Source organism: Astyanax mexicanus, chromosome 19 (assembly GCF_023375975.1).
Source record: "Astyanax mexicanus isolate ESR-SI-001 chromosome 19, AstMex3_surface, whole genome shotgun sequence".
Lineage (NCBI taxonomy): Eukaryota > Metazoa > Chordata > Actinopteri > Characiformes > Acestrorhamphidae > Astyanax > Astyanax mexicanus.
The window spans coordinates 32,178,028-32,205,000 of record NC_064426.1 but is presented as its reverse complement, the minus strand read 5'-3'; the positions used below and the strand labels follow the sequence as shown (position 1 = coordinate 32,205,000).

Here is a 26,973-nt window from a genome sequence, read left to right as displayed (position 1 = left end):
TTTGGTTCTTTAGTTCAGACCCTGTCCTGAGGCACCTTTCACACCTGCTACTTTGGTTTGGACCAAACTGGAAAAAAAAATAACAGATTAAACGAGGTCGGTGTAAAAAAACACCCTTGGAAAGTGAAGGAAAAAAGCCAGGAAGTGGTACCGGAACCAGGACCAGGAACAATACTCAACACTATTTCAAGCACTGTCATATAAACAGCATTTATACAAAGGCACTGTGTATATAATGGGTGTTTTCTCACAGCTGGGTTCTGAGTGTTGACTCCCAGGCGGCACAGCACGTCCCCCTTCTCACTGATGGCCCACACAGGCACCTGCTCCAGACTGCTCTGCGCCAGACACGGCAGGATGGTGACGTCAATCAGCGGGATGGGCGGGACTTTCTGCCAAGGCCCCGCTAACGTGATCTTACATTTCCTGTGGAAGAAACACACTCACATAAATTAGTGGCCTAAATCAGGTGCGCTTGAGCTTAGACTCGGCTTTACTGCTACAATACAAACAAACAATACTTTATTTACCATCAATTTTTCCTAATGACCAGATAAGAGAAAAGCTTATTTTACCTGACCCATCGTCTTCGTCTCACAAAGTCTTTCATGGTCTTATAGCCGTGAAATGTTCTGAAAAATCACACAAAAATAACAGCACAGATAAGTGGGGCATTTATGGTCGATTGTAATATACTGCATTCACATAGTGATGAAGACCTACACTGGGAAATCTGCCGCATACTGCCAGCCTTCTTTATCTGCTCCTCCAGGAGTGCTATAGTCAACAGCCCAGTCTGATACCTGTAATCAAGAGACACTGGTGTGAGTGGCGATGGTCTGTAAGTCTGTGGGCCACCATAGAACCATAGATCACTTGTATGTTTAATAGACATTTAAAAGCTTGGAATGTAGTTCTGTCTCAGACAGATATGTAAATGATTACAGCTGGGGTCTGATTAAACACTGGCCTTGCTACAAGGGGGTGTAAAAAGTGCTTTATAAAAAGCTCTCAGATGCTACTTTTGGGCAGTTTACCTCTTGGTGAGAGATTGTCGAATATTACACATCCCAGCTAACAGAGAACATTATAAGAACATTCAGCAACAATTTGAAAAGGTTCCAGGAGGGTTAGCATTTAACATTACAGAAATAAAGTTCCAGAAATAAAGTTCCAGGAATGTTTTTCAGCTAGGCAACTACAAACATTATTAAAATGTCAAAAGTAACAGGTAGCAACTAGGGGTGTCACGATTTCGATATTTTAAAATATCGAAATCGATCAAAATTATGTAATGATCTCGAGCCTTGAAATCAAAAAGAGGATCGACGATCCCTCCCGCAAATGGCGCAGCGCGCACATTGTTACTGCTCAAACAGCAGCCCTTTCTCCAGAGAATGTGGACATTTTCATCTTCTTAAAGAAAAACTTGAAAATATAAATATAACAGTTGTTTTGTCTAGCCTCAAATATGTTGATAGTTTTGGTACCTTAAGGAGCATCTTTCTCTCAGATAAAGTTAATAATATATCTTTGTTAAAGAAAAAAACTTGTCATTCTCAGGGACCGAGTCTTATTTTTCATGTTTAACTGTTATAGTAGGATAGAGTTCAGTTTGTTAAGGCTCTAATTGTTCTATTATTTTGTACATGACTGTTCCTTTATTTTTTTATAATTTATTTATGTTGTGCACTGCTGTTGTAATAGTGCACACTGCTGCTACCAAAAAAAGCCACTAGATGGCATTACATATATATCTTAATTAAATTATTTAAATTTGACCATTAGTGCCGAATGTGGTGTATTACAGATCACTTGTATCACTTTGCATCACTTATATCAAGCCCACCTTTTAAAATAAGATATTGTAAAGTTGATTAATCAAACCAATGACTGACCATAGACTAATCTAAAACTGACATAGGCCTCTCTGCTGTAAAAAAAAAAAAGAAAAAAGAAAATCGAGAATCGAATCGAATCTTGACCCTAAAATCGGAAATAAAATCGAATCGAGGATAAGAGAATCGTGACACCCCTAGTAGCAAGGTTACCAATATGTTATGTTTTCTAGATGTTCTTAAAACATTTTTATTAGACAGATTAACTTTCTAAGAATGTTAACTGTAACATTCAGAAAATGTTCTACTAACCAAAAATTGTTAGCTGGAATGCCTCTCTATGATGCACTTGACATTGAGAATGATTGTTTTTAACAGAATTTCAACCCTAAGCATGTCTGTCAAGGCTGCTGTCTGTTGCACCATTTAAGGTGGAACGGAAAGGTTAGCTAGTTAGCTACTAAGACGAACTACTAGTAAGTTGTTTATGCTAGTTATGAAGAAAATGACCATAAAACATTGAAACTACACATCAAACTATGGTCATATAGTGGACATCAACATGGACATTTTTAACAAGGAAAATACTTTTTATTATTTTATTACTATTCATGGGTTTTCTTGGTTGCTTTACTAGGTGTGTGAGCCCCATACAATATACAACAGCACTAAACTGTAGCATCCAGTGCTGCACGACCACCGTTCTACAGCTAAATCCAGTACTCTTACCCATGTCCACAGTGGTGAGGGTGGTGTGGTGTTCTCTTTGGTGCATTCCTTCAGTCCCAGAGCATCGCTCCACATGTAGCGGTCTGTGGGAAGGCCCCTGTCAGAGTCAGAGATAACAGAACAGAGTTCCTCAGTGCTCTAGAGACTACAGACACATCAAGAGGTGCTGGAATCAGACTTACTTATCTGTGTATCCTGTTACAGGATTCCAGCGCTGGTTCTCGTAGATGCAGACGTTTCTAACATCAGTCTGTGCGTGTGGACTTACTTCAGTACCTGATATAAAGTGACATGTGATTAATGGATCAGGAGTGACCACCACATTTCTGCTTTAAAAGAGCCACAGTTAAAACAGGCAGAATGTAATAGGCAAGCATAAGCAAGACATCTGCTGGTTAGCAGCTTTATTTTGTAACTCTATACTACCTATTACTAATAATGTTGGTTAGTTTAAGGAACATTTAAAACATTTTTCAGTCACTCTATCAGCTCTTTAGAGCATCTCTTTATCTGCCACATCTGCACCATCAATTACACTGCCATGCCAAAAGTCATGTGACAGGAAGCAGTATCCCAGGGAGAGAGAATCAGCCAAAAGTGGGTAAAGGTGGGATCAAAGCAAAAGGTGCTACACTGGAGAATCTAAAGTATAAAACACATTTTCGTTGGTTTAACGAAACCTTTTTTGTTTACAGTATTTTTCGCACTATATTTTTCGTCTAAATAACATCTATTTTCTAGTCTATTTTGTACATAAGGTGCAATAGATTATAAGGTGGATTTTATGCGACACTAGTAAGGCACAGGGGTGTCACAATGTTTTTTGTTTCCTTAAGAAAAACATTTCAGACGAGTCAGTCAAGTCAAACAAGTGCTGAATATTAATCTACACAGATTTCTGTCCTGAAAACTCTCCTTATTTCTGTGAGTAAAGCACTTCTGTTTATTTACAGTAAGCTTAGAATTCCAGATTTCCACTAAAAGCTGGAACATTAGCATTAGCAGTTAACCACGAACGGTAATGCTAGTGCTGTTCCAGCAGTGCTAGCTGGGATTAGCAGCAGACTACAGGCTAATAATACTCACCTCTGGTTGGCCAAAAAGCTAGCGCAGAGCATAGTTAGCGGCTAATGCTAATACTTTAGGAGAAACTCCTGTAAAACACTGTACTTCAGTGGAGTGGCCTTTGCTGTTCCTTAATACCTGACTGGTAAAATTCATACATAAAGCATTATAAGGATTATAAGGCGCATTGATGATTTTTGGAAAAAAAATTTAATGAACTAAAACTACTGATGTAACACTGCAGATGCAGCAGACAGAGATTTACGTAAAAAATGCTGAAATATTCCTTCAAACTAGCTCATCTTCTTCAGTTTTACCCTGAGTTTGGTTTCCCCTGCAGCCCCCCGTGTAGACCCAGGCTGTGTGGTCATAGCCGATGCCCCACACCACACCCAGACTGTTAGACTCCACACAAAGCAGGTGACCAGGAACCTGCCGCCAGAACCTGAGCTCACACACACACACACCCACATAAACACACACCCAGCCACAAGCATGCATGCCAAGCCATTTCATGGAAGACAGGTAATGCAATGAATTAAATACATGATCAAGCAGAAGTGACAGACGGTCATTGATGCTCAGGTGATGCCAGGTAGCTAGCAGATGTACAGGCGTAACAAGATGCAAAGAACAGCACAGCAGGAGGTCTTACATCTGGTCACAGGGTAAGTACTGGGCGGGGGCTTCCAGGCTGGGCAGCGGGTCATGCACCATGATGTCTCCTTTGGAGGTGAGGGCCCACAGGGCTTGTTTGGACGGAGGAGACCGGAGAGCTCTGGACTCACAGCATGACTCACTTAACAGAGACAGCTGCAGGAAACACACACACACAGACACTCACATCTAAATAATGTCATTACTCATCCTCTGGGATCAAAGCCACTCTGACAAGAATCAGATGATTAAAATTTTATAACTGTCTATTCAGTCCAGCCATGACCACAAGCTATGCTATGAGGTTTCCCACAGGCAAACAGAGAACTGATATGCCAAACGTAGTAAATTGGTCAATAGGTCTTACCTCCTATACCTGTATAGGTTGTTAGGTGTTATCTTGTGAGTGCGGCAAAGTAAATTATCAAATTTTATAATTTCTCGGCTGAATGACCGAAAAGCTTGGCAGTTCCATCTGGCTGCTTGAGGAGGATGCATGGGCAGGTAGAGCTCAGATGGTCCTGAACGTGGTGGACTATGCGGTGCTGCTTGTGACACGTGTGCTCGACTCTGCAGGGTGGGTGTGATGCGGTCTCCTTTCAGAGCGGATGAGAGGGCGCAGTCATGGAGCTCTCTCTCCACTGTTCAAACGCCAATCCGCTATTATTTCTAGTTTTGGCACAAACTCTATTGCAGGGGTCGGCAATTAAGTTTGGCCGCGGGCCAGATTTTTTCCAAGCCATTACATGGCGGGCCACAAGCACTTGGCGGGCGCGGTGGCGGGAGGGCGCTCTTAAAATGACAAGCAGACATTCAAGTGGGCTGATGTGGGTGAAATCTGTGGACTGACCATTGGGGGCACTATTAATGATATACCTGTTTGTTAAATAAAAAAAAAACAAACGAATAAAAAAAAAAATAACAGAATAAAGAAGCTAGCAGTTATCTAACAGCCCGTGGCTCTATCAAAAAATCTTTAATACATTTTTCTGTTTTGGAAAATTAAGTTTCTAAATAAAGAGCATTTTTGAGACGGACAGTCCGATTTTTTTTTTTCATTATAGTTCCACCTCACGGGCCAGATGTTTCTTGCTTGCGGGCCGCATCTGGCCCGCGGGCCGCCTATTGCCGACCTATGCTCTATTGCGTTCCTTTTTGGCTTTAGAGCTTGCTTCACTTCTTCGTTTCTTTGTTTTTATACTATGGATGAATAAGCTACTGAAGGCTGAGTTTCCTCTTCTGAAGCCTGCATTGCTCCACCAGCGGCTCGCGTTCAGTAAAACTGAGCCGGATCCTCTTTCAGAGGCTGTACGTGTGAAATAAAGTGTAAGTGCATAAAGACGTGCGACCCCAGTTTTTAGAATGAATACTATATATTATGCTTAGCAGGGATGGTCATTCCAGCACACTGGTACAATTAAACACAATATTTTATCCCTTCTCCACTCAAAAATGCTTCTGCTTTTAGTTTAGAAACAAAATAATACAGACTGCCACTTTGATTTACGTTTGATCTGCTTGAGAGAGTTAAAGTCAATCATTACAGCTGGGGTCTGATAAACACTGGCCTTGCCACACAGGGGCGTAAAAAAGTGTTCTATACAAAAACTCTTACATGCTACTTTTTTGGGCAGATTACCTCTTGGTGAGAGACTGTTGACTATTAGATGCCCCAGGCAACAGAGAACATTAGAACAACGTTCAGCAACAGTTTAAAAAGGTTCCAGGAAGGTTAGCATGTAATGTTAACATACAAGTATATACTAGTATTTTAATTGACACCACTACTTACATTCATTCATTTATTTACATTTAAATATCTACTATAAAAAAAAAGTTGCGTCTTAGGAAGAACAAGTGTGATTAATTGCAGTTAATCAAAGAATATAGTTGTGATTAACTGGGTTAAATTTTTCAATCAATTGACACCACTAGTTTTTACTGGAAATACATCACAGAAGGCATTACCACCCACGGTGAACAGTGCAGTGGTTATTAATGACTGTGACTGTGGGAGAGATCATATACACAGTCAGTGCAGGAAACCCCACACACATATCCTGCATATACTTGAGTGCAGCGTTCTTTATCTTTAAAGTGACACAGCAAAAGTTATGGGACATAATACTAATCGTATGTGTGTTTTGTGTAATAATTACTGTATAGATGGTATTTAAGTATTTTTAGTATCTTTTACTTGAATGGCAGTGGGAAATATTACCCAGTTTTCCAAATCATGGTGGGACTCTGTAGCCAGTAGAATAGGCCACCTCTGCCTGGTCCTCTCAGCTGTATAAACAGCCAGAGCGAATAAAGACTCCCACAGTACCGGAACGAGAGCAGTCACCTCCCTGATCACAGCATACAGATACTGGAATAGAAGAGGAAGTTACAGAAAATTAGATTAGTAGATCGCAAATGCTTTAAATCGCAAATAAAATAACTTCCACAAGGTTTACATGTTTGTTTTTGTTTTTTTTGTTTTACACTTTCAGTAATTGTTCTGTATCACTTAGCTTGTCCAGAAATGTGTGTGTGTGTGTGTGTGTGTGTAAAGCATGAAGTAAACTTCCTTTCTGATAATGTCCACATACTCTTTTAGCTCATGTAGCTATTAGATTAATTCAGTTTGCATTATTTAATTTATTGAATTTAGCCCAAGTTAAAATCTATAAATATTTACAATTGTATGTGAATTTGTATTAAGTGAATTTGTACTTTTATATGACACTATTTTTTGTGTTTAGTTATATTCTGTTCCTTGAATCAGAACATTGACTGCCTTTGGAATTCAGCTAATCAGTGTTTTAATATTGACAGATGATAAAAGTTGGGCTTAAGCTAGTCTTAACACCACTGTTAACATATGCAGGGAAATTACCAAGTTATTATTAGTATTATGGTGTGTGAGAAACGAGCACGCTCACCCTCCTCTCCTCGATGTGAGTATAGGAGATGTAGAGGATGTCGTCCCGAGGAGCTCCACCCCCTCTGACCCGCTCTAGAGTCACGCCCACCTCCTCCCACTGCTGTGGCGGCCAGTCCCTCCACCAGCGCATCACACCTTTTCTCACACTCACAGACTAACACACACACACACACACACAAACACAGTAACATGTAATGTAAAATGTAAGAAATAGAAAGTTCAGATTGTTGTGTAAAATGTAAAAAGTCGTATGAAAATAATTACTCTAGTAATTATTAATATATATATATATATATATACAGCTCTGGAACAAAATCAAGAGACCACTTCAGTTTCTGAATCAGTTTCTCTGATTTTGCTATTTATAGGTTTATGTTTGAGTAAAATGAACATTGTTAGGAGTTCAGAAATCAATAATTGGTTAAATAACCCTGGTTTTAATTACAGTTTTCATGCATCTTAATATGTTCTCCTCCTCCAGTCTTACACCCTGCTTTTGGATAACTTTATGCCACTTCTGCTGCAAAAGTTCAAGCAGTTCAGCTTGGTTTGATGTCTTGTGATCATCCATCTTCCTCTTGATTATATTTTAAACATTTTTAAATGGTATCTTATTTTTTCCAGGGCTATATATACATATATATATATATATATATATATATATATATATATATATATATATATATATATATATATATATATATATATATATAAGCATTACTGTAAGCAAAATCTTGTGCACCTTCTCTAAAGTTTTCTCTTTTTCTTGCAGTGCTTTCTCTGCCAGAGGGCCCTGAGCAGCTGCTGCACCAAGAGCAGGAGTGATGGAGGGCGATAGCAGGCCTGTATCTGTTATAGAGAAAAGACAGAAAGACAAAAATGGGTAAGAAGAAAACAGAAAAAAGAGAAGCAGTCATTTATAATAAACATATATTGTGGATAGCATAGAGTAAAGACCAAAGTATGAGTAACCACAATTTGCATACAGTACATGTAAAAATCGCATATTTATTTCTATTTTCTTCAGACTGGGTGGATTTTAAACATGGATTTGTATGTTTGATATATATATATATATATATATATATATATATATATATATATATATATATATATATATATATATATATGATATATTATTTTAAATCTGTTCACTTTATAAAAGTACTCTCCTTTTATACAAAACCTCAGCCTCTTGGATTTATCGTGTTTATCGTGTCCATAAGAAACAAGTACCTGCAGATTCCAGCCAGCTGATGGTAGAATTAGAGTCTATCGTACATCCTCCTCCTGTGATCCAGGCCCACGGTGGCGCCTCCTCCTGCTCTACAATGGCTCCCAGATCCATGTGGTATGTGGCCACAGAGCTTTGCACAGCACTGGCTGGAGGACTTTTCAGCTCCTCCAGATCCACATTACTCCAGGGCAGCTCACCTCCATTCAGCTGGCTGGATTGGAGTAATGGGGGCTGGGCAGGAGCATCGCCCTCTACTGGAGCCTCCTGTGGGTCTGTGTGTTAATGACAAAATATTAGGACAACTGAAAGAATTCTGCATGGAGGAGTAGTACTAAGGGGGAAATCCCATCTATTTTGTCCTATCTTGGAGAACATTGGCATCTTCTACCTGAAGCATGGCATTTAAAAGACTACACAGCACTTACAAAAGCTTTTCGTGACAACTATTTTCACACATAAAGCTCACCAGATTATAAGGAGCATTATGCAACAATAGAAAGGATAAGAGGTGTCGCCATGTTTTCCTTCTAATTCAGCAGTTCTTTCTTTTTAAATCAAACGAGTGCTGGATGTTAATCTACACAGATTTCTCTCCTGAAAACTGTTAATTTGGGTGAGTAAATTGCTTCCATTTATTTACAGTAAGCTTAGATTTCCAGATTTCCACTAAGGCTGGGTGCAGCAGGATTAGCATTAGTGGCTAATCGCTGGTAGCGGATAGAGCTAGTAAATGCCACCAGACAGCGCTACACTGAGGAACCCCAAGTGTTCCAGTAAGCTAGGGCGATATCAGCTAGCAGTTCGCCCTACATAGCTTGTTTTATCACTGTAAACGTGCAGGCTACAGTCTGATATACTTGTCTCTGAATGGTGAAAAAGCTAGCACTTAGCATGGTTAACAGCGAATGCTAATGCTGCTCCTGCAGTGCTAGCCAGGTTTATCAGCAGGCTACAGTCCAATATACTCATTTCTGAAAGGCAAAAAAGCTAGCACTTAGCATGGCTAGCTTATAATTAAAGGTTCCAAAAAATATCTGCTGTTGTTACACTTTCAGATGTGAAATGATGTACAAAAGGACAAAACAAGAGTTTTTGTCAGTTGTCATGCAAAGCTTACACAGATGTAATATATCCTTACGATTGTTGAAACTGTAAGATGAGTCAACATTGTCATATAATTCTGTATATGTACAAAATGTCTCTTTGCACTACCATCCTGGTCCTGCACATCAGGTGTAGCAGGGCTAGGTGCTTCAGCAGAAGCCTCCGGAGGAGCACTGCGGTCAGCCACCAGGGCTGAGATGAAGCTATCGCTGGTGATCTTGGGGATGTGCGGCCTGGGGACATCAGAGTCTTCGCAGGAGAGCACGGAGCCCTGAGAAGGGCCGGTGAGCTGACCGCTGAAGAAGCTGCCATCACTGTTCGGGGACCACAGAGAGGGAGGTGGTGAGTGGTGAAAATATGAGCCATCTAAAACACATTACAGCTACATTATTAATTTAAATTATTATTTTTATTTCTAATTATTTCTAAATATTCCCTAATTTAGGACTCCCCCTATCACTAGTAATGCCCTAACACCAGGAGGGTGAAGACTAGCACATGCCTCCTCCGTTACATGTGAGGTCAGCCACCGCCTCTTTTTAAACTGCTGCTGATGTAGCATTTCCGAGTAGCATTACAGCGCATTCGGAGGAAAGCACAGCGACTCAGTTCTGATACTTCAGCTCACAGACGCCTTGTGCTGATCGACATCACCCTTTTAAGTTATGTGAGAAGAGCGCACCATCTTCCCATTCAGAGAGAGCAAGGCCAATTGTGCTTCCTCAGAGCTTTGGTAGTGGATGACAAGCTACATAAACAGGATTCCCCCTGAAAATTACTTTTTTTTTAAAACACATGCATTGTGGTTCACTCTTTTTTTATTCATTATTGTCAGCTCTCCTCAGTCAGTTCAAATAGTAAAAAAAAAGACCTACCAGACCATTCTGTTTTTAGAATTAATATATTTGGCTTTGAAAGGATGGCTGCAGAAGCACACTGATGATGTTGAATATTACTGCTTTCAGTTTGAAAGAACGATTTTAAGCAATGCTGCTTTAAATACAAATATTTATGGTCAAATTTAATACAGTATAGACTTAGATTGATTTAGATATAGATATAGATATAATTAGATATAATTGCAGCCAATTGTTTTTGATATACTATAATTTACAGTCTCTGTCATCATGTTTTAAGCATACTTTACATAAAGTAAAACAACCTCAGATAACATGCCCATGTGAGGTCATGCATGTACAGGCAGTCCAACTGGGACTGGGAATAGAATGTTTTGTCCTTGGGTTGTTCCACTTTGGAGGTGAAGGCTAACGATGGGCCTCATCAGAATCAGGGATGGGACCAGAAGGTGTTAAAACATCGCCTAATCTCCGCTCAGCCGAGTTTATTTGTAGTTCTCATCATATATATATATATATATAGCCCCAGATGAGCATATTGGTTAAAGCAGACCATCCAAAAATTTGACATTGGACATCTGAATGGCTCCACTTGCTGGTCAGGAAGCTGTATTGCAAGACAGAACAGAGAGAAGGTTTATGACTGCTAAGGTCCAAGTCACTGACCTGGGCCTGTTTGTGGAATGACTGCTGTCCAGTTGGGCACACACAGGGGCCCATGTCTTCCCGGTAACCTCGGTGGGGGTCACCCCGTGTCGGAAATAAATAGTCCTGTCCTCGCTGCCGACCCCCCACACCTGCAGTAAAACAGTAAAACAATATTTTCAGACTGCTGCCTTTATCCATAATACATATCTCATAATTTACTGTATATGATTCATTATTCATTAATAAGCAGCAGTGTTTGACCAGCTATATATGTCTATACTGTATATTACATGCCATTGATATTATCAGCTGTTCAAAATCATTTAGCCACTAAAGCTTGTTTGATTATGAGTATATTATGTCTTGAATCAGATATGTTTTAACCAGGACAGTGTGACAGCCCAATGTCATGTTACGCTATCCGCTAGCTCTTTTTTTGCTATTCAGAGGTGAGTAATATTGGCCTGTAACTTGCTACTAACCCTGTCTAGCACAGCTGAAGCAGCATTAGCATTAGCCGCTAACCAGGCTAAGTGCTAGCTCTTTCACCGTTCAGAGTATATGAGTATATCAGACTGCAGCCTGGGTGTTTACCATGTTAAAACAAGCTACATCAGATGAACCGCTCGCTAATATCTCCCCAACTTACTGAAACACTCAGGGTTCCTCAGTGTAGCACTGTCAGGTGGAATTAGCCACTAAAAGTAGCTAGTGCTAGCGGTTAGCTTTTAATGCTAATGCTGCTACACCCAGCCTTAGTGGAAATCTGGAAATCTTTAAAGTTTTCTATAAATAAACAGAAGCACTTTACTCACCTAAATAAACTGTTTCAGGAGAAAAATCTGTGCAGATTAACATCCAGTGCTCGTTTGACTTAAAACGTATTTTTTTTTTTTTTTAAGAATAACAGTTTTGCTTACTAAGCTTAACTTTACTTAACTTAGTTAGCCTACCCTCACAACCACCACCCAGTGGAGAGACCTGCTGAATTAGAAGGAAAACAACCCTGTTCCTTACCAGTGTCGCATAATGCATCTTATAATCTGGTGTGTTTTATGTATGAAAATAGACCAGAAAATAGAAGTTCATTGATAATGTGCTTTATAATTCGGTGCACCTTATAGTGCGCAAAATACAGTAAATAATACGCCATATAATACGACCCATGAATGAGAATGTGTGGGATGACACTTAACCACCCTAATGCAAAATCTGCAAGAATATTCAAGCTATTGCAGAACACCATTAGGAACCTCTACAACTCCATGTACTTGATATGATTCCTTATTAAATAATAAGTAGCTGTATTTGACCAGCTATATATGTGTCTACTGTACAGTACATTTTATGCAATTGACATTACCAGCTGCTCACAATCATTTAGCCACTCCACTTTGTTTGATTATGAATATAATGAATATAATAACTTGAATCAGGTGTGTTCGGACCAGGACAGTAGTCTGTAGACTGTAGTCTGGCCTAAGGCTTTGAGTGTCACATGCAGCGTGTCTCAGCAGTGGCAGAGGTCCAAAAAACCCTAAACTTAATGGTCATACACCACCCCACACTGTCCTGGGCACCAGCAGACATTTAGGTCAGGACAGTGTCGGATCAAATACAGTCTCGAGGCCTGCAGAATGCTGCAGACCTAGCAGTCCTGAAATACGTCATGAGCCAAGAACATTCTCGTTTCTGGTCCAATTATTTATGATCGTTATTCATACTGCAAATATATTTCCGATTCGGGGGGATAAGGTTTTTGTGTGAATGTGATGATTAAATATATTTATTAAACAGGTCATTGTTTAAAGTACTCAATACACAAATACTGTGCTACAAATGCCATAGCCAGCCACTTCAGTGGCTTCCAGACCTGTCCCTGAATGACAATGTGTGGGATGATAGATGATAAACATGCTACCTACTGGAATGGGTGGATTATTACAGAACACCATTAGGAACCTTTACAATGTTTTTTTTTTTTTTTTTTTGCAGGAATATTCAAGCTGCCTGGGATGGATTATCACAGAACACCATTAGGAACCTCTACAATGTTTTTTTTTTTTTTTTTTCAAGGAATATTCAAGCTGCCTGTGATGGATTATCACAGAACACCATAAGGAACCTCTACAACCTCTACAGCTCTATTTTTTTTTTTTACGTTATCGTTCAACAAATGAGCACATGTACAAGACACTTTCAAATGGCAAGATATCATTTTCTGTGACGTATAATTATAGAAGTGTAACAGGATCCCATGCCACACACTACAGTAGCTATATTATAGTAAGGTTATGATGTGTTATGACAACAAGTCATTATCATCCCCCTCCTCAAGCCTCCTTCCAAGCCTCCTCCAGGAGAATAAAACAAGCCCGCTGTCCTCCGGGAGCCAATCAGGAAAAGCGGGGCATATTGGTCATTCAGCGTGTCCTAAGCTGATCCTCCAGCACGTTCTTTTTTGGTGCTGACACAGGCGGGATATTGTTTCTGATTAGTCCAAATTAAAGGAGGAGGGCAAATATTAGCGCCGCATCCGAGCCCCGCTCGCAGCCAGGGCTGCTGGGAATGAAATGTGAAATATGGGCATGAGGTGCAAGGGGCCAAACTCAAATTAGATATGCTCCCATATGGCCGTCCTGGGCCCAGAGTATAGGAGGAGTATATATAAGGCTGGGGTACGCAGGCAGAGCGAGCGAGCCTGTTGCTTAAGTTACAGAGAGGGAGAGAGAGAGAGAGAAAGAGAGAGAGAGTAGTAGGGGTCTTGCATCGCTAGCAAACTCCAAACTGACACTCAGCAGCTCCAGACCTTCCAAAAAGCTACACCCAGGGAAATGTGAGAAGAGGGTGTGTGCTGGAGTCTTGACTGTATGTGTCCCTATGCGTGTGTGTGTGTGTTTGTGTACAGAAACAGGACGGTTCTGCCCCTCAGGATTAACATACTGGTCGTCAGAGGAGAGGATCTAATGGTGCTTAATCCCTAAGGTTGCATGTGAGAATGATGGTGTAATTTCAACTGAACTGCACCCGCTCCCCCCCGCTTCTCCACTCACACACCCAGCAGATGGGTTTCCCCAAGGACATGCTGTTTACATGTGTACTAGACTGTCACCCAGGAGAACCACACCATGAAATATCATTAAAATATCACTACACAATCATAATGCAGCAATATTAGTGAACAGGGAGGTCGCACACAAATGTTGCAGACATTTACATGCTTGTTAAAAGTGCCCTAGAATGATCGCTGGTTTGAATCCTGGTCATGCAGCTTGCCGGAGCCCGAGAGAGCACAATCGGCCAATCATACACAAACACACATAGCAAAACAAACACTACTAACACACCACCACCATGCCAGTCCAGTCATCGAAGCAGGACTGGGAATGATTCACCACTTAAATAATAATAGCTGCTCTGTGGTGGTCTCTCCTGTGGGTTTTTGACCATTGAAGAACATCCAGGGTGTACAGTCTGTAAATATAAAAAACTACAAAGTATTCTGTATCATCAGTGGAGCTGAAAAATGGAGAACATGTTTAGAAACAAGGAGGTGGACAGGGTGTTTGATCAAACACATTAAGGCGCACTGCAATGTAAGGTGCACTATTAATGAAAATCTATTTTCTGGATTATAAGGCGCATTTTATGCAACAATAAAAAGGAACAGGGGTGTCGCCATGTCTAATTCAGCAGGTCTCAGTAAACAAAACTTTAATTATTTTAAAGTCAAATGAGTTTTCTCCTGAAAACTGTTTATTTGGGTGAGTAAATCACTTCCATTTATTTACAGTAAGCTTAGATTTACAATATTTTCAAAAGCGTGGTCATTAGCAGCACTAGTCGCGGTTAGCATTTACATTTGCATTTAAGGTATTTAGCAGACGCCCTTATCCAGAGTGACTTACAACAGTGCTTCGTTGTTACTTCAAAATATCCAGAGCCAGTTTGTAGACTGGGATCAAGAGATACACAAAGCTTGATCATGTTTAGAACCCTACGAGTTTTTTTTTTAGTTTAGAAACTCTTTGAAAAGATGAGTCTTCAGTTGGTGTTTGATGATCGCAAGGGACTCGCTGTTCTGACACCTTGGTGCTAGCACAGAGAAGAGTCGGAATGTTTGTTTCCTGTGGGTTTTGAGGGATAGTGGCTCGAGCCGAGCCATACTGGAAGCTCTAAGAGCTCTTGGTACAGATCTGGCTTTGATCCTCATTGCCATCAAGTTTGAAGGAGCTGGTCCATTTTTGGCTTTGTAGGCCAGCGTCATAATTTTGAATTTGATGCGGGCAGCAACAGGAAGCCAGTGGAGGGAACAAAGTGCTTAGCGATAGTAAATGTCGCCCGACAGCCCTACACTGAGGAACCCTGAGTAGGTTCTGGTAATCCAAGGCGCAATCAGCTAGCGGTTTGTCCCACGTAGCTTGTTTTAACATGGTAAACATGCAGTCTACAGTTCGATATACTCACCTCAGAACATGAAAGAGCTAGCGATGCGGTTAGCAGCTAATGCTAATACTGCTCCAGCCTTGGTGCTGGAGGAACTTTACGAAAACTCCTTTATAATGCTGTATTTCAGCAGAGCGGATTTACTGCTCCTTACAAGTCAACTGGTAGAATTCATACATAAGGCGCACTGTTAATTTTTGAAAAAAAAAAAAAAAATAGGATTTTAAGTGCACCTTATAGTATGTATAGCAACATTTTACTGTTAACCCCCGAACTGCTTAAAAAACACAACATTGTGTATTAATATTTAGGAGAAAATCATTGTAAGGTTCATCTACACGTTCAAGCAATGTAAGCAGTTCCTGGAACTGAACTGAGCAGCGTATGAACTGCATGTTTATGAGAACACACCTTACACAGTCCGCCGGATATCTATAAAATGTTGGAAATAAAAGATGTGAGTAAATCTAGAGACTAGACACTCATAATATCAGGATATCAGTGCAGCACACGTTCTATCTTTACTGTTTTACAATGTGAAGAACTGTGTACAGTCTAGGAGTCACATAAGCTGCGGCCGGGTGACCTTGAGTGTATCCTCGCACGTCTTTAAAGGCACTGATATATGGTAAAAGAAATGTAACAGCTGGGCCGTAAAATCTTCTCATCTCCTCTATTTCCAGCTCGCGCCGGCTCTCACCTGGTCATTGGGCCCCACGCTGATCATCACCATCTCTCCACCAATACTGATCCAGCCTAAGCCGCAGGAGTTATGGGAGTTCACTCCTCTTCTGAACCACACCTGTCACACACACACACATGCGCGCACACACACACACATATAAGCAGAAACGCATGCATGCTTACATACATACATATGTACACTGGGTCACATTCTGTTCTAATGTAGAACACACAAGTGTAAATAGACACACTACCAGTTGTCCATTGTCCATGAAGTGCACGTGTGCGTTTGACCTTTCTCACGTCAGGTGGCGTAAGATTCACAGAAGTGCCTCCCATGTGTAAATGTCTATTACTGCCTAAAGAGACCTAGTACAGACCCCAGGTATATAAATCACTGTGGAAACATGCTGTGGTGAACACACACTTACTTTGTTATCCTTGGTGACTGCCCAAACAACGTTAACCCCCACTGCTGTGTGAATCGCTCCGGCCTTGCTCGGAGGATCCACTGTCACCCATGATACACCTGTGGAAGGAAAAACGAGTGAAGAGTATTTACATTTATTTTCTTTGCACCTATTAGAACTACATAGAAAAGCTGAAAAAAAGACAAAATAACATAGTTTTACACAAAAGTCCTTTTCAAAAAGGTTTCTTTTCATGCATGTGATGCTCGTTTATTATAAAACATTATAAAATTCACGGCTGCAACCAGATAGAGAGAGAGAAAGGAGAGAAGTTGACTCAATCCACACAGACACAAGATGGAGAACAGCACTGAAGAACAGAAAATAGAGGAGAAGAGAACTGTCTGAGGACTCGAGAACCAAAATTGTGAATAAACATCAACAATCTCAAAAGTCCATCGCCAGAGATCTTCATGTTCCTTTGTCTTCAGTGTGCAACATACTCAAAAAGTTCATTTTGGGTCGCAATGCAGGGCCCAGTGTCAGAAAAGCTGTGTTTGTGTTCTAGGTCATGGGTCTCTCTCAGCAGGACAATGACCCAAAGCTTATACTTTAAAAAGCACCCAGAAATGGATACAAACAAAGCGTTGAAGAATTCTGAAGTTCTGAATCCCACTGAACACCTGTGGAAAAGGCTTAAAATTGCTGCTGGGAGAGAGTACCCTTCAAATATGAGAGACTTGGACCAGTTTGCAACAGAAAAGTGGTCCAAATTTCCAGTTGAAAGGTGTAGGAAGCTTGCTGATGGTTATAGGAAGCAACTGATTTTAGTTATTTGTTCCAAATGGTGTAAAACGTATACATGAAATGATATGAAATTTGCCTTTTTCTTTGTTTTTTTGTGTTTTCCAATACACACAACGGGAGAAATATTTAATTTTCTTTAACAATTTCAGGGGTGCCAATACTTTCATCCATGGCTGTAAATGTAAAATGCATTTATTTATTTATTTATTTTATTTCTATTTTTTCTCCCATTTTCTCCTCAATTTACACTGCCAATTACCAAACCCACTCATTAGGACTCCCTCTATCACTTGTGAGGCCCAACACACCAGGAGGGTAAAGGCTAGTACATGCCTCCTCCGACACATGTGAAGTCAGACTCTGCCTCTTTTTGAACTGCTGCTGATGCAGCATTGCTGAATAGCATCACAGTTCGCTTGGAGGAAAGTGCAGCTACTTGGTTCTGATACATCAGCTCACAGACGCCTTGTGCTGATCAACATCACCCTTTTGGAGTGATTTGGGGAGAGAGCGCCATCTACCCACCCAGAGAGAACAAGGTCAATTGTGCTCTCTTGGGTCTCCGGTAGCTGATGGCAAGCTACATGAACAGGATTCGAACCAGTGATCTCTTGACTATAGTGGACAACTCGGAGCCCCGTAAAATGCATTTATAAATGAGCACATTTTTTTATGTAGGTAGACCAAGTCAGTGTAACATCATTTTACTCCAAATCGTTTTTACTTTTTGTTTTTAGTTTGTATCTAAGGTTTCTCCTTAATACAACAGACCCATTTAATCTACCTATCCACTTAGACCATCACTTGCAATTCTCTTAACACTGGGAGGTTAAGGACAAGCTCATGCCTCCTCAGATACATGCAAAATCAGACTTCACCTCTTTTTGAACTGCTGCCAATGCAGAATCTCTAGGCAGCCAAATAACTGAGAGGAAAATTGTGAAATGAGTGATCAGTGAGAGAGACAGACCTTTGGGACAGTCCTTGCTAATGCCGGTTCTGACCAACAGCTGTCCGTCCCACAGCACAGCCCACAGCAGATCCCCTGGACCTGCACTGATTTGGGACACCTCTTTGGGTACAGGGATGTTCTCCCAGGCTGTCCCTTCTGGGTTCTGCTGCTTGACGCCTGTACGGAACCATACCTGTGTGTGTGTGTGTGTGTGTGTGTGTGAGAGTGTTTGTGTGTGAGTGAGAGAGAGAGAGAGACAAATGGGAATTTAGTCACTGGTCATGTGATTAATTAATGGTTACCAGCAGACTAATCTCATTCACACTTATACTACCTACAGTTGGCCTTGTATGTGTAAAATAATTACAATAGACAATAGAAACATGCATTCACAAAGCAATTTATTGGGAACAAACAGCTCTGGAAAAAAATAAGAGACCACTTAAAAAGTATGTATTTCTTTGATTTTACCAAATAAAAAAACCTTTGGAATATAATCAAGAGGAAGATGGATGATCCCAACCATCAAACCAAGCTGAACTGCTTGAATTTTTGCACAAGGAGTGGCATAAAGGTATCCAAAAGCAGTGTGTAAGACTGGTGGAGGACTGAACTTTTAAAACTCAAAACTATGAATATGAACTTGTTTTCCTTGTATTATTTGAGGTCTGAAAGCTCTGCATCTTTGGTGTTTTTTTCAGCCATTTCTCATTTTCTGGTCTAAATGACAATATTTCTATTTGGAACTTAGGAGAAATGTTGTCTGTAGTTTATAGAATTAAACAACAATGTACATTTTACTCAAATATATACCTATTAATAGCAAAATCAGATAAACTGATTCAGAAACTGTAGTGGTTTCTTATTTTTTTTTTCAGAGCTGTATAAATAGGTATACTAATAATCAGTAGGGTACTATCCTGTTGCTCTCAAAACAGCCAGTGTGACAAGCCTGCTGCTGCCAGAGCTAGAGACCCTCATGCCTAGAGCTGCACCGACCTCTAGTGGCCAAAATGCTTACATATATATACATTTTGTTCATCCTAGTAGAAGAAACATAACTTTAAATACAATGCTATATAAACACAATTCCATCTCACTGCTGTTTAACATCTGCAGTGGAGAGGATTTAAATAGATGGAATGCTTCAGTATTTTTATAATTAATCTCTCTGTTAGAAAGGGGTTGGTCTTACCTTCCCTTGTTGAGACACGGCCCACAGACAGATGTGCTTCTCTGGACTATCACTGATCTCCCAGCCTCCACAGGTAATATCAGTGAAGGGCTCTGGGGGAGGCTGGCCCCTGTCTAAAGGCACCTGAATCAGTACAGCACACAATTAACACAGAATCATAAAAAAATCATTAGAAAACATGAGTACAAGTAAAATAAAAACATTTAAAATACTTTTTAAATATTGAACATTGAAAAAAAAAAAAGTCACCACCTGGATTTAACTAAGCAGATAATGTGGGTTTGCTGCAGTTGGTCTGCAGGTTTAGGTTCAGCAACAGTATGTGCTGAAAGAATGAGGTCAGCTGACTACCTGAATATACTGAATATAGACCAGGTTATTCCATCAATATTTTTTTTCTTCCCTGATGGTACGGGCATATTCCAAGATGAGAATGTCAGGATTTATAGGGCTGGAAAAGAGTGTGAAAGAGTGATTCAGGGAGCATGAGATCATCATTTTCACACATGGATTGAGAGTTTACCACAGAGTCCAGATCTTAACCTCATTGAAAATCTTTGGGATGTGCTGGAGAAGACTTTGTGCAGTGATCAGACTCATCAATGCTGCAAGATCTTTGTGAAAAATGAATGCAACACAGGACTGAAATAAATCTTGAGACATTGCAGAAGCTTATAGAAACAATGCCGCAGCAAATGTGTCCCGCAATCAAAGCTAAAGGTGGTCCAAACAAATATTAGTGTGTGAGAACTTTTTTTTGTCCAGGCGGTGTAAGTTAATGATGTAATTACTGTGACAGACCTACATGGGTGCAACATTATTAAAGTAAGAACTGGGATTCCCATATAAAAATTAATATGCATACACAAGGAAAATACAAAATTAGTTATCAGAGCAAAAACCTTGCAGACACTGGAGTCGTACTGACTTTAAATAGCATAGTATCGTTACAAATTAATATAACTATCAGTTCCTGGCATCATTTATTTGCATAATGGGTGTGCCACTAACTCACCATCAGTTTGTATTTTTGCAAACAAGGGCTTCCATTTTATTAGACCATAAATATGACAACTACTGTTTATTGAGGCAAATTAAGCTATTTTTTTATATTTAATTATTACTCCATATTTTTTATATGGCGCACTTAAAATTCTTAACTCAAAATTGCGTCTGATAACCCGGTGCTCCTTTTGTATGAACACGCCCATTATGCAAATAAATGATACCAGGTACTAATAGGAAAGATGAATGTATTAAGAAACGAGTGCTGGATGTAAATCTATGCAGATTTCTCTCCTGAAAACTGTTTATTTGAGAGAGTAAAGCGCTTTTGTTTATTTACAGTAAGCTTAGATTTCCAATATTTCAGCGTGGTTAGTTAGCGCTGGTAAATAACACCTGACAGTGCAACTTATAGTGCAAAACATATGGTAGTAGTTGATAACTTGATGATTAAAAAATAAAATAAACCTGCAACTGAACTAAACTGCAATGTGGTGAGATTAATACACTGTTTATAATAAAATAGTAAGTGTTAAACCTGTATAGATAACTTGAACCTGGCAGAAAATAACTATATAAAGCCATAAATGTTTCCTAGTTTAGTTGTTTACCTTGGCCCAGGACCCACGTGCTTTATATCTCCTGTAGCGAAGCCATCGCCTGCGACGAACACACGAGTTCCATTTCTTCTCTTTGGTGAAGGTGGCAGGGAAGTCTACAGCATACTCCCAGCCCTGTATTAATAACCATAGTTTCTTTATTATTTCTTTATAACAAATACGATCAAGGGACATATAAATGTATAATGAGTGTACAATACCAGTCAAAAGTCTGGACACACCTTAAATTCAATGGTTTTTCATTATTTAAACTTTTTCCACATTGTAAATTAATACTAAAGTTTACTAAACAGCTATATAGAATATCATCACAGTCCAATGAAAAACTCTTATCTCCAAAACAGCAACTTTGCAGGAGAGAGAAAAAAAAACTTGTAAACTTTCAGTGGAAGTCCATGTAAAAAGAGTTTATTTCAGGTAATTTTGAAGAGTTTCTATTGGTCTGTTCATCAAGAAATTTTGGCACAGTGTAAGGGACAGTTTGTGAGTTCAAATTATGCAGTAAACTAAAAATCGACAAAAATGGAGATAAGTGTTTTTCATTGGACAGCGACGATATGTTGTCTATTTTAGAACCTTTTGCTTAGATGACAACTTTGCTGGATTTTCTCAGTCAGCTTTATGAGGTAGAGTCACCTGGAATTCAGGCTTTCAGTTAACAGCTGTGCTGAACTCGTCAAAAGGTTAATTACTTGAATTTCTTGCCTCTTAATGTGTTTAAAAGCATCAGCTGTAGGTAGAGTTGGTATACAGCGAATAGCCCTTTTTGAGTCATGCTTTTGAGTCAATCCATATTATGGTTTTGAAAGTATCCTCAAGCGCATTTGCAAAAATTATTAAACACATTATGATGAAACTGGCCCTAATCAGGACCGCTTCAAGAAAGGAAGAGCAAGAGTTACCTCTGTTGCACAGGATAAGATCACCAGCTTCAGAAGTCGCAAGATAACAGCACCCCTAAAGGCTTCACAGAGTATTCTGGTTTGTTTTCTGTTTTAAATTACTACATGATTTCTAATGTGTTCCTTCATAGTCAGGATGACTTCAGTATAAATTTACAAAAATAAAAAATAAAAACTTTGATTGAGAAGGTGTGTTCAAACTTTCAACAGGTATTTTTTTTTTATATATACACAATAAATCTGTATTGATGAACTGGAGTTGGAGTGGAGAGATTATTGGACAGTCACTCACCCCAGTTGCAGTGGACTCTCTCCCACAGCTCTCATCATCCACATACCAGTCCCCCTCCCACTCCCAGTTATCAGACGGCAGGTGGAAGCTGTGGAGAGGTTGTGGTTTCTGTCCGGACTCATCCGTCCACTGCCAGCGGTCTGTGGGCAGCAGCGTGTCTGTGTATCCCTCAACTGGGTTCCATCTCTGAAACACATTCACACGTATGAACACACCACACTACACTACACTATGCTACACTACACCAATACAAGCCTGTGGACACCGGTCATTCATCAATACACTAACATCCATACACTAACATGCCATAAATCATGGGATAGAACTACATAAACTAATCATTGAAATATAATCTCAGGGGATGATTTAATCCACAGTGTCAGTTGTGGGAATAGCTTGTGAAGTCCTTGTTGAGAACTACTACCAATATAATTGGACTCTCTGGATCAGATAATAAACATGAACCTATTGGCACCAAAACACCTAATGACAGATATAGTCTAAAGGGGTATAAACCCGCCAACATTTAGCTGTTTAGCAGTGGAACTGGGTTCCCTTGAATGATGTTGCTTTATCTAGTACTTATGACATGAAAGGGGGTGTTGAAGAGATAGTGGTTAATTAGAGTGGTGACCATCCAATTAAATTCTCAGAAGAATTCTCCAACATTTAGTGTACAGTCTTCCCTGAACAGTAGAGAGGGAGTTACTCCAACAAAAGCAGAATAAACACTTTATAAAACCCCTGCTAAAAAAGTGAATAAGCAGTTGTTCCAGTACTTTGTCCATATTGTACACTTTTTATTTACCGGCACATGATTAAACTCAATCACTTCTAAGAATGCAGCTCAACAGCTCCTTAGGCCAACATCTATACTTTATTACAGATATTATAAAAGCTATACATGTGTGCATAATGACATTATGGGTACAGTACACAGCAAAAACTGGAAAGCTGAAATTTGAGAATTTGAAATTTCAGATTTAAATGGTGTTCAGTGTTGGAGTTGTTTGACAGAGTTGAATATTTCAGTGTTAACCCACATGAACCCGATACATACCGCCCAACTCCACATGGATTTAAGTAAACTCGACCCAATTAAACTCATTATTTGCAAAATGGGTGTGCCCCCCAATCCTTACTTACCATCAGTGTGTAGTCTTGCCCACCAGGGCTACCTTCCATAGGGTAGTTCATTATATTATATATAATGGTTTCTTGCCTAGCCAATATTTTGTAGGCTATGAGAGCTAGTTCAATATTATGTACTGTAAAGTACTATAAGTTTCAATGCAATGAAAAAAAAAAAAATTAAAGGACGTAAGCAGGGATGTTTTATTCTGTCTTTGGAACCAAAACACAAGCTAACCTCACCTGAATAATAATTCAATGATAAATTGTAATATCAATTGTTTTTTAAACTATGTTCAGTGCTGGTGTAACGATTTAGGGAGTTAAACAAATACAAATGTGAATTTTAAAAGAAACTCTGGCAAGGGGTTTAAAGTTTAACTCTTTGGAAAATGTGATTTACCGTAACTCTAAAGAGTGTGGAGCTATATAAACCCTGAGAAAAAATCCGCTCTATGGGAGTTAATTCAACACTTTACTGTTTGATGTGTACAACATAAAGATGACTATTATTAAGAGTGTCTATAAATGTCTCCATATTGAGTATACTGTACCTGGTTCTCATAAGTCTCCTCTTGATGGCGTATGGCCACATCACTTGGGAGCACATTCAGGTACACCTGATGATCACAGCCAATGCCCCAGCAGCCCTGCTCTGCAGCGGTGACCCGTTTCAGCTCAAGCAGCACATCTTTACTGCGTTCCCAGCGCCCGCCAGTGGAGCAGAGCCTGAATACCCTCCCATACACATCTACTGCCCACAGGAGGGATCCTGGCATGACAGGCCACCTGGAAATCTAGAGACACAGGATAAACACAGCCAGATACATATTTTATAATAGCTCAATCTTACGCACTTAGTGCCCTCCTTCTGACTGGACAGGGCTGCTAGCTAACTTACTTGGTGTACAGTTACAAATCATGTCAGTTCGCTAAAGCACAGTGAAATGCAGCTACTTTTACATTTACTTATATACATTAATTTATTTATTTATTTTACCACACACATAAAAAACAGAAGAAATGTAAAGTGTCTCTAAAATAACAGGTTGGAAATACATTTTAGATTAGATTTAGGAGGATAGTTTGACAATTCTGGTTAGTGGTTAAGTAAATTAAGGTTTATCTAATATTTTTAATGCAGTTATGAATCAATATAATATGGATCATTAGCTGTGGTCCAGCTCATCCCAAATCACCCATCTTACTTGTTTTTTTACTATGTAATTCCATATGAGTCCCTTAATTGTTTTCAAGTCTTTATCACTGAGTAGAACTGTGAAATATTTTTCAGAGACATTTCCCCTGAGAAACTAATCCTGTCCAGATAGGGCTTATTACTGTAAAATAAGAATAGTATTTGACTGTAAACAAATTTACAGAGCATTAGAGTTTTTAGAGTATATTTTGGCATGAATTAATACATGTAATACTGGTAATACTGAAATTATTCTTTTCAAGAATTTTATTGACTTTAAATATTTGGAGGTTTTAGTTGCCAGTGATGTACTGTCAAATTATAGGCAGCCCTATTCTGCAAATAATTTCACTGTTAGGTAAACACAGGCAGCAGAAACACTGCAATGTTACTGTATTGCAGTTCTGAGGCATCATAAATTCTTGCTTGCACTTACAGCCTACAACACTGCAGACAACGATTTCCACAATTCAGTTGGTAATTATGAGATGTTTACTATAATAATACATTTATTTCTTATTAAGAAAGGCTGTAGGCTTTTAAAATAGTGGTGTTTTAGTCTTATTGTTGAGTGGAATATTACTCAGTGTATGATAAACTATTTTCTTAAACCACTGCTATTTTTTAAATAGCCATTTGTTTTTTTTTTCTTCTGAAAAACACAAAAAACAATGCCTTAGCATTTTAAAATAACAACTTAGTCTCTCAAAATAAACATTTTAAATATAACCACTTTCAAATCGTTACTGTTAGCTTTATACAGCTCTTAAAATGATGAGTTTCTTTGATTTTACCAAACTGAATAAACTTTGGAATTTAATAAAAGGAAGATGATCACAAGCCATCAAACCAAGCTGAACTGCTTGAATTTTTGCAGCAGGAGTGGCATAAAGTTATCCAAAAGCAGTGTGTAAGACTGGTGGAGGGGAACATGCCAAGATGCATAAAAACTGTGATTAAAAAAACAGGGTTATTCCACCAAATATTGATTTCTGAACTCTTAAAATTATTTGAGGTCTGAAAGCTCTGCATCTTTTTTGGTATTTCAGCCATTTCCCATTTTCTGCAAATAAATGCTCTAAATGACAATATTTTTATTTTGAATTTGGGAGAAATGTTGTCCGTAGTTTAAAGAATAAAACAACAATGTTAATTTAATCAAACATAAACCTTTAAATAGCAAAATCAGTGAAACTGATTCAGAAACTGAAGTGTTTTTGAGATTTTTTTTTTCAGAGCTGTAGTTAACTATACAGGTGGCAGCTGTTTTCATAAGGCATCCCTACAGCTTTACAACAGAACATCATTAAACAGTTATTTACTGTAGTAATTGAATGTATAAAAACACAGGAATTTGTTATAGTGTATACAAATGTATATATATATATATATATATATATATATATATATATATATATATATATATATATATATATATATATATAACCAATGAGTGCTGCCATGTTTTAGTAACTGATAATATAGCTAGCGTTAGCTTAGCCGGCCAGCAGTGCTGTCTGAGCCAATGGGAGCTAAGCTAAGCTAACTGTCACTGATAGCCAGATAGCAACAAACTAACTCCTGAAAGAGTGAGACAGGCGTTCAGCAGTTTAACGTTAAAACTAGACAGTCCACAGCTTCCTGAGCCAGCAGCTCAGATAAACCCGGCCAGTACGAGTTTAAAAACATTACCAGGCTGCTGTAACTCTACAATCCGCGAGTTTTATCTCATCAGCTAATGTTTAAAAAGGACACGGCGGATCTGAATTCCATCACTGACCCACCTGATCCCGGGTTAACGCTCCAGCTACACACCAGCAAAACTAATCACCGTTTAAAAACATTCACACGACTTTTACTCACTTACGCTTTAACTTGTATTCACTACTGGGTCTGCAGCAGCAGCAGGGCAGTATCCATCCCGTCCTTCATAAATAATATCATCAGTTTATTCCCATTCCAGCACAGGCTTTAGCTTTATAACGGGCTGCGAAACCCAAACAGGAAACCGAGCTGCTCTCATTCGCATTGGTCGCTAAGCAGAAGCGCTCAGAAACCCAGCTCTGTGATTGGTCAGCCAGCCTGAGCTCCTTGTCTAGTGGGCGTGCTATTGTTATGCGCGCACATTTGCATTTTCAATTATTTATTCTTCACCCAATCAATAATTAACATTCATCAGGGGCACATGATCGCTAACTAACACTCCATCTGCTTCACACACACCTTCACCTTCTCCCAGTCCGGTTCATTTCAGAAACTCTACAAAC

The 26,973-nt window shown here is 39.3% G+C and overlaps 1 protein-coding gene across 1 annotated transcript in view; it reads right to left on the bottom strand.

Moving 5' to 3' along the window:
- The window catches only part of tecpr1b (tectonin beta-propeller repeat containing 1b), a 33,252-nt gene extending 6,279 nt beyond the window's left edge, over window positions 1-26,973 (bottom strand). The window contains 21 exon segments of the mRNA XM_022673259.2: window positions 252-426; window positions 576-632; window positions 724-803; window positions 2,568-2,664; window positions 2,750-2,843; window positions 3,950-4,077; window positions 4,288-4,445; window positions 6,511-6,660; window positions 7,217-7,372; window positions 7,961-8,067; window positions 8,455-8,727; window positions 9,668-9,873; window positions 11,083-11,213; window positions 16,211-16,312; window positions 16,626-16,723; window positions 18,382-18,556; window positions 19,559-19,681; window positions 21,175-21,297; window positions 22,378-22,563; window positions 24,063-24,305; window positions 26,574-26,973. Coding sequence (XP_022528980.2) covers window positions 252-426; window positions 576-632; window positions 724-803; window positions 2,568-2,664; window positions 2,750-2,843; window positions 3,950-4,077; window positions 4,288-4,445; window positions 6,511-6,660; window positions 7,217-7,372; window positions 7,961-8,067; window positions 8,455-8,727; window positions 9,668-9,873; window positions 11,083-11,213; window positions 16,211-16,312; window positions 16,626-16,723; window positions 18,382-18,556; window positions 19,559-19,681; window positions 21,175-21,297; window positions 22,378-22,563; window positions 24,063-24,287 — 2,844 coding nt within the window. The 5' untranslated portion in view covers window positions 24,288-24,305; window positions 26,574-26,973.